General features: G+C 45.5%; 1 protein-coding gene across 1 annotated transcript; it reads left to right on the top strand.

Annotated features, from left to right (window-relative positions):
* Nucleotides 1-3,908: 3,908 nt before the first annotated feature.
* On the top strand, nucleotides 3,909-7,575 carry LOC105532635 (melanoma-associated antigen E1). The gene has a single exon (XM_011970819.1). The coding sequence runs from the start codon at nucleotides 4,176-4,178 to the stop codon at nucleotides 7,047-7,049; it is 2,874 nt and encodes a 957-aa protein (XP_011826209.1). The 5' UTR covers nucleotides 3,909-4,175; the 3' UTR covers nucleotides 7,050-7,575.
* The last annotated feature ends 1,399 nt before the right edge of the window (nucleotides 7,576-8,974 follow it).

Genomic DNA, 8,974 nt, shown 5'->3' with positions numbered 1-8,974 from the left:
ACCCAAATGTCCATCAGTGACAGACTGGATTAAGAAAATGTGGCACATATACACCACGGAATACTATGCAGCCATAAAAAAGGATGAGTTTGTGTCCTTTGTAGGGACATGGATGCAGCTGGAAACCATCTTTCTCAGCAAACTATTGCAAGAATAGAAAACCAAGCACCACATGTTCTCACTCATAGGTGGGAACTGACCAATGAGATCACTTGGACTCGGGAAGGGGAACATCATACACCGGGGCTTATCATGGGGAGGGGGGAAGGGCGAGGAATTGCATTGGGAGTTATACCTGATGTAAATGACGAGTTGATGGGTGCTGACGAGTTGATGGGTGCAGCATGCCAACATGGTACAAGTATACATACGTAACAAACCTGCACGTTATGCACATGTACACTAGAACTTAAAGTATATTAAAAAAAATGCTATTGAAAGCTCTTGCTTGGATGCAACCTGCCAAGCAGAGGTCTTTACTGTAGGGTAATCAAGTGAGGATGCAACCATTTCATTGCCAGAAACACATGTCAGTATCTGTGCATAATTTCTTAGGCTCATCAATTTCTCCAGGGCGGGTTCTCTAAGCTCTTCTCTGAAGTATTTGTGTTTGGCTGCCAGCAGTATGAGAGTTGAGCTAAAAAAGAGGCTGGGAGACTTTTATTATTCACTTTATGGATTTTAAGGTAGCTTACCCTTATCTTCAGCTTTGCCTGATGTCCTAGAACAACTCTGGCTTAGCTCCTACAGAGAATCAACCTCCCCCTTTTTGCCAGTGTGGGAAGGGGCAGTGTCCTGGCCATAAAGGATGGGGAACAGTGTTTGTAGATATAATTGCATCTTTAAGATTTTCAGCCCCACCTTGTGCCTCTGGTCTACTGGTTTTCTATTGTAGGCTATAACAAATTACCACAACCTTTGTGTTTCAAAACAACATTTATTATCTTACAGTTCTTTAGGTCAGAGGTCTGGAATGGGCGAGTTCTTTCCTGGAGACTCTATCATGTTTATATAGAATTGGATCTTATTTTTTAATCTGAGATTAAATTTCACTTAATAAACTGTTTATTCATTTAAAAAAAAATAGAAAAACTCACTGTTGAGTATTATGCTCACTACCTGGGTGATGAGATCATTTGTTTTCCAAACCTCGGCATCATGCAATATACCCATGTGACAAACGTGTGTATGTATCCCCAGAATCTAAAATAAAAGTTGAAATTCTAAAACAGACAAACAACAAAAACTCATTTTGTGTTACTGAAAACTTGTGGTAATATATTTTTTCTTGATCAGTCCCCAATCTCTTGCACTCACTTGTTTCCTATATTTTAATTCTACATATAAATTACACAAAAACATATTATTATTATTGTTTCACATTGTCAATATGTCTGTTTACCCACATATTTATCATTTCTATTACTGTTTGCTTCTTGCATCTCTTCAGTTTCAGATGAGAATCTTTCAGTATTTCCTCAGTCTGGGCTTACTGGTGATCAATTTACTCAGCACTGATTTCTGAACATGTATTTATTTTGCCTTCATTTTTGATGTACTATTTCAGTAAGTTCAGAATTCCAAATTATCAGTTTGCAAATCATTAAATTCTTTAAGTGACAAGGTTGTATACAATGTATGACTCACCTCTTTGCACTTCCCTTTTTTCTGAAATCATTACTCTTGAAGTCCTCATTGCCTTTATAGGTTTCTGATGCTGTATTGGTAGGCTTTGTTGCCATTAAAAGGTTTCTTTACCTAAATTTCTAGGTTTTTTTTTTTTCCCACAGGGCTGCTACAATCAACTACACATTATTAGAAATGGAATTCTTTGATATTATTATAATGACTTACTGGTATTCCATTTTTATTACCATAATTTCTTTAAATACTCTTTAGTTATTTAACATTCATTTAGTTTTCAGCTCTGTTATACTAGAACAAATTATATAATAAAAGTCATTTTAGCTAAATATTTGCACATATTTCTTATTATTTCTTTAGAATATATTTCTAGAGGTAAAAATTTTTAGTTTATAGGTTTGAACAACTTCAGGGTCTTTAAAAATCACTGTGCCCTAGGTTAGGAATATCTGTTGCTGAAGTTTAGAAATATCTTAGGTTTTTTTGTGCCTCCCATTCTGAATAGGTCCCGGGCACAACAACTGCATTGGACTTCACAGAACCAGAACTGGTTATGCATATAAGGGATTGCTTCTCCAATTGGAGATGGAGATGGCGACACATTGTGACTGTAGCCATTATTTTCCCTTTCCTAAAGAGGTATAAAAAAAAGTATTGGAACCAACCCAAATGTCCATCAATGACAGACTGGATAAAGAAAATGTGGCACATATGCACCATGGAATACTATGCAACCATAAAAAAGGATGAGTTCACGTCCTTTGCAGGGACATGGATGAAGCTGGAAACCATCATTCTCAGAAAACTAACACAAGAACAGGAAACCAAACACCACATGTTCTCACTCATAAGTGGGAATTGAACAATTACAACACATGGACACAGGGAGGGGAACATCACACACCAGGGCCTGTCAGGGGGCGGGGAGATAGGGGAGGGAGAGCGTTAGGAGAATACCTAATGGAGATGATGGGTTGATGGGTGCAGCAAACAACCATGGCACGTGTATACCTACGTAACAAATCTGCACATTCTACACATGTACCCCAAAACTTAAAGTATAAAAAAAAGTATACTCCCAGATTTTTGAGGAGATATTAAGAAAGACAACATATAATAAATGTTTGCAGCAAGATACAATCATATCAATAGAGGGTCAATAGTGGTAAGCTAAACTGTATTGGTTGCGTGAGTGTCAGAAAGTTAGTGTTTTCCCTCTATCTCTCTTCCTCCCTCTCCCCTGCTTCTAAAAACAGCCTGCCTGTGCTCTTCAGTGTTTTCTTTCTTACTCACTGCTGCCATGCTACTCTCAGTTGTAATGATTTTCTCATCCTTGTCCTTTTGGTAAATACATACCCACTCATCTTTTTAAACATCTCCTCTTTTATGAAGCCTTGTCTGCACCTACAGGTAGAACTGACCCTGCCTCCCCTGCATTCTTTACAAACTTCTAGAAAATTTGGTTTCACTTTTTCTTTGACTCCCATATTTACACTGGGTGCTCCTTGATGACAAAGAAATGAACTCTGTAACTTCTGGATAGATGACCAGTGTTTGTGGAATGAATGAATAAAAGGGATCAGGGTTGGATCTGCTCAAAAGTGCTAAAGTAATAGGGCAAAACAGAGCAGGTAACATCCCTTAACACTCGGTATCTCAACTGACTTTCACAAAAGCTCTATTAAATGAGCAGATGATTGTGGAGTGAAAGAATTAAACAAATTTTCAAGAGTGTTAGTGGCTTTCCCACTAAAGCCTGGGGGACTGGGAAAGTTTGGGCTAGGAATGTTGGGTTTTTCAAGCTTGTTCGAAGCTCCCAAATGGGTACTAAATATCAGGCATTCAGACCCTCTAGGTAAGAGTTCTTTCTAGCTCACAGCATTAGGGGAGGAGTTAGACATATAAATGGAGAAAGTGATAGAAAAGACATGGTCAGGGATGGGGGTTCTACCCTTCCAGAGACAACGCACATTTTGTTTGAAACAGCTTCGGGAAAACTGCAAATCTCAATGATAATTACCAATTTTGAGAATCTATTAAGTGCCTGGCACTCTGTGTAGAAGCCCTCCAATCGTACCCTAAATCTGAGAAGGATTTATTATTATTTCCATTTTTGTTCCCTATGCATCTACTCTAAGCTCCTTGTTTCACCCTACCAAAATTTCCCTTCTGCTAGTGCTCTCCTTTGGTGCAGAACCACCGCATTCACTTTCTCAGGCCCAGGGGAGGGGCGGGGCGGGGCGATTTCGCCTTGCCGCAGAGCCAGTCTGCGCCTGCGCGGACTGCGGCAGAGGGCGGGGTGTGAGAAGCAGAGTACACTGAGACTAGCATTCACTGCTGGCCAGTGCCTGCGTTTTCCACCACCTCTAATTTCAGCTTCAGCAAGTTGCTTGGAACTTTGGTTCTGGCAGCAGCAGCAACATCATTACCGCTAGCGGCAGTTTTGTGCCGAGGCACCTACACACCTCCAGTCGTCTGTGCCAGATCGCGGGCCTGTCTGTGTCTGCTCCTACACGCCGGTCGGCAGGACCATGTCTCTGGTAAGCCAGAATTCGCGCCGCCGCCGCCGCCGCGTTGCAAAGGCCACTGCGCACAACAGCAGCTGGGACGAAATGCAGGCCCCTAATGCCCCCGGTTTCCCCGCTGATATGCCAGGCTCAGACGTCCCCCAGGGTCCCAGCGATTCCCAGATCCTTCAGGGCCTCTGTGCCTCTGAGGGCCCAAGCACCTCCGTTCTGCCCACCTCCGCTGAGGGCCCAAGCACCTTTGTGCCGCCCACCATCTCTGAGGCCTCAAGCGCCTCCGGGCAGCCCACCGTCTCTGAGGGACCTGGCACCTCCCTGCTGGCCACCCCCAGTGAGGGCCTAAGCACCTCCGGGCCTCCCACCATCTCTAAGGGGCTGTGCACCTCTGTGACGCTTGCCGCCTCTGAGGGCCGGAACACCTCCAGGCCGCCCACTTCCTCTGAGGAACCGAGCACCTCCGTGCCGGCCACCCCTGGTGAGGGAACGAGCACCTCCGTGCCGCCCACAGCCTCTGAGGGACCAAGCACCTCCGTGGTGCCCACCCCTGATGAGGGACCGAGCACCTCCGTGCAGTCCACCGCTGGTGAGGGACCGAGCACCTCCGTGCCGCTCACCGCCACTGAGGGCCTGAGCACCTCCGTGCCGGACACTCCTGATGAGGGACTGAGCACCTCCGTGCCGCCCACCGCCACTGAGGGTCTGAGCACCCCCGTGCCGCCCACCCCTGATGAGGGACCGAGCACCTCCATGCCGGCCACTCCTGGTGAGGGACGGAGCACCTCCATGCTGCCCGCCGCCTCTGACGGACAAAGCATCTCCTTGGTGCCCACCCCCGGTAAGGGATCAAGCACCTCCGGGCCACCCACCGCCACCGAGGGCCTGAGCACCTCCGTGCAGCCAACTGCTGGTGAGGGACAGAGTACCTCCGTGCCGCCCACCCCTTGTGGGGGAATGAGCACCTCCGTGCCGCCCACCCCTGGCGAGGGACTGAGCACCTCTGTGCCTCCCACCGCCACTGAGGGCTTGAGCACCTCCGTGCCGCCCACTCCCGGTGAGGGACCAAGCACTTCCGTACTGCCAACCCCCGGTGAGGGACGCAGCACCTCCGTGCCGCCCACTGCCTCTGATGGATCGGACACCTCCGTGCCTCCCACTCCTGGTGAGGGCCCAAGCACCTTAGTGCAGCCCACTGCCTCTGACAGACCGGGAAGCTCAGTGCTGCCCAACCCTGGTGAGGGCCCGAGCACCTTGTTTAGCTGTAGTGCTTCTGTGGACCGGAACCCCTCCAAGTGTTCCATTGTTTTGCCAAGCCCTAGGGTAACCAAGGCCTCCGTGGACTCGGACTCTGAGGGTCCTAAGGGTGCAGAAGGCCCTATAGAATTCGAGGTCCTGAGAGACTGTGAGAGCCCCAACTCCATTACTATTATGGGCCTCAGTACTTCCCGGGTTGCAATTACCTTGAAGCCCCAGGACCCTATGGAACAGAATGTAGCTGAGCTGTTGCAGTTCCTGCTGGTGAAGGATCAGAGCAAGTACCCTATCCGGGAGTCTGAAATGCGGGAATATATTGTTAAAGAATATCGCAACCAGTTTCCTGAGATACTCAGGCGAGCAGCAGCCCACCTGGAGTGCATTTTTCGGTTTGAATTGAGAGAACTTGACCCTGAGGCACATACCTACATTCTGTTAAACAAACTGGGACCTGTGCCCTTTGAAGGGTTAGAAGAGAGCCCAAATGGGCCAAAGATGGGCCTCCTGATGATGATTCTAGGCCAAATATTCCTGAATGGCAACCAAGCCAAAGAGGCTGAGATTTGGGAAATGCTCTGGAGGATGGGGGTGCAGCGGGAAAGGAGGCTTTCCATTTTTGGGAACCCAAAGAGACTTCTGTCTGTGGAGTTTGTATGGCAGCGTTACTTAGACTACAGACCAGTAACTGACTGTAAACCAGTGGAGTATGAGTTTTTCTGGGGCCCAAGATCCCACCTAGAAACCACCAAGATGAAAATTCTGAAGTTCATGGCTAAAATATATAACAAAGATCCTATGGATTGGCCAGAGCAATACAATGAAGCTCTGGAAGAAGATGCTGCCAGAGCTTTTGCTGAGGGTTGGCAGGCTATCCCTCACTTTAGGAGGCCCTTTTTTGAGGAAGCTGCTGCAGAGGTAGCATCCCCTGATTCAGAGGTTTCCAGCTATTCCTCAAAATATGCCCCACATTCATGGCCTGAGTCAAGATTGGAGAGCAAGGCAAGGAAGTTGGTGCAGTTATTTCTGCTTATGGATTCAACTAAGCTGCCTATACCAAAGAAAGGAATTCTGTACTACATTGGCCGAGAGTGCAGCAAAGTGTTCCCTGACCTCCTGAATCGTGCTGCCCGCACCCTGAACCATGTCTATGGGACAGAACTAGTGGTACTTGATCCCAGGAATCACTCCTATACCCTGTACAACCGAAGAGAGATGGAAGAAACTGAGGAGATCGTAGACAGTCCAAACAGGCCTGGCAACAACTTTTTGATGCAGGTCCTAAGCTTCATCTTTATCATGGGCAACCATGCCAGGGAGTCTGCAGTCTGGGCCTTTCTGCGGGGCTTAGGGGTTCAATCTGGGAGAAAGCACGTGATTACCTGTCGATACTTGAGTCAGCGCTATATAGACAGTTTACGGGTTCCTGACAGTGATCCAGTGCAATATGAGTTTGTATGGGGTCCTAGAGCCCGTCTGGAAACCTCCAAGATGAAAGCCTTGCGATATGTGGCCAGAATCCACAGAAAGGAACCACAGGACTGGCCACAGCAGTACAGGGAGGCAATGGAAGATGAGGCCAATAGAGCTGATGTTGGGCACAGGCAATTCTTTGTTCACAACTTCAGGTAGAGGAATGCATGGCAGTCAGAGGGGCCTTGCAAGAAGGGGCCTTAGAGCCTCAGGTCTCATGTATTGGGGGATGGGGGCGGGTACATACTGTATTTGGTATTTGTGTTCCAGTTATATTTACGTCTTTTCATATTTAGTTCTTGTGTGGTGTCTGGAAGTGTTTCAACTGTTTTAATATATTGTCCGATTGGGTAAATGTGATTGACCACTTGCTGTCTCTGTTGTATTTTGGTATGAGTTTTGATAGCTCTATAAAATGTTTTGAAAATCTTTCCATCTTGTTGCATTATCTAGAAGAGAATATATAGCATATAGCTATAGATATAGGCCTTTCCTTAAAAGCTTAAAAAAATTCGCCAGTAAAATAATCTAGCTTAAAGTGATAAACAAACAAATATATTGACAACTGAAAAAGCACTCTAAATTGTGGCTGGCTTCCCTTTCTGTGTGCTATTATATAAAGAATACTGATGTTTACCTGTATTTGCTTTGCTGTACTAAAGTGTAATGAACAATAAAAGATTAATAAATGAAACATAAGGCTAATACACTGACTTATTCAACTGCTTTCATACAATGAGCACAGTGGTGGGTCATAGTTACAGAAGTATAAAAGTTTACAAGATATAGTACCTGCCCAAGAATTCAGAGACTGGATAGGGTACAGGGGGAGGTAATTTAAACCACCAATTTATTATGGTGTACTATGTGCTACAGTAGAATAATACAGAGTGCTATGGTAATTAAAAAGAGGCACACCTGACCAATTCCTGGAGTGTTCAGGGTGGTCCTTAAGGAAGATGGTAGGTATGTGGGGTAGGGAGAAGATGGGGTCCCTTTTTATTGTTTTTGAGATGGAGTCTCGCTCTGTTGCCCAGGCTAGAGTGCAGTGGCATGATCTCAGCTCACTGCAACCTCTGCCTCCTGGGTTCATGTAATTCTCCTGCCTCAGCCTCCAGAGTAGCTGGGACCACGTGCCATCACACCCAGCTAATTTTTGTATTTCTAGTAAAGATGGGGTTTCACTATTTTGGCCAGGCTGGTCTCAAACTCCTGACCTTGTGATCTGCCCACCTTGGCCTCCCAAAGTGTTGGGATTACAGGCGTGAGCCACCGTGCCCGGCCAATATGGGGTCCTTAATACAATCATGAATTAAACTGATTCAAGGCTGGATTTCAGTCTTCATGTATGCTGTTAGGAAAAAAGTCAAAGATGTAAGGCCAGAGGGCCGGGGGTATTGTGTCATCAATGGTTTCAATAAGATGCACGAGCCAGCTTTCTCTAAGTTATGCTGTGGTTTTTTAAAAAGTACCCAAATCTCAGAGGCTTACGACAACAAAATTTTGGGCTCATTTTACATCCCCTTCATGGGCTGTCTGAGATTCTGTTTATATTGTCTTCATTCAGGTAACCAGGCTAAAGGAGTAAAACATATATGGGACACCTGTTCCTGTGGCAGAGGTAAAAGAGCCATAGTGGAACCATGTGGTAGTTTTCAAAGCCTATGCTCAGATATGGCATATTATAGTCGTAATTCATTGGCAAAAGCAAGTCACATGGGCAAGTTTGATGTCAATGAGATGGGAAGTGTACTCTTTCTACAGGGAAGAACATGTAGGAACGGGCCCAGTAGAGAGGAAGGACATATATTTTTGAATAAAAAAATTAGTCTACCATATAAGAATTTGGCTTTAGTTATTAGTGATATGGAAAACTTTTTAAGGCTTTTGATCTGAGGAATGGCAGGAAACCACTTAGTTTTAACAGGATTCTTTTGGCTCTCGTATTGAAAAACTAAAGGGGGTGGGGAGGGCAGAAACTCTAATTTTAGCATAGTAGTTTCTTCTTAATGTACCTGTGAAAAGAGGTATCATTTTCTGAACAAAATCAAATTTAAATAAATTGAAGTCAGAAAGCCTGTTAT

This window comes from Mandrillus leucophaeus, unplaced genomic scaffold, assembly GCF_000951045.1.
Source record: "Mandrillus leucophaeus isolate KB7577 unplaced genomic scaffold, Mleu.le_1.0 Scaffold976, whole genome shotgun sequence".
Lineage (NCBI taxonomy): Eukaryota > Metazoa > Chordata > Mammalia > Primates > Cercopithecidae > Mandrillus > Mandrillus leucophaeus.
The sequence above is the reverse complement of the archived record's forward strand: the minus strand, read 5'-3'. Positions and strand labels throughout refer to the sequence as shown.

What these genes read in the sequence shown, in the direction of transcription:
- LOC105532635 (XM_011970819.1), top strand. Translation starts at nt 4,176, where the DNA reads ATGTCTCTGGTAAGCCAGAATTCGCGCCGCCGCCGCCGCCGCGTTGCA.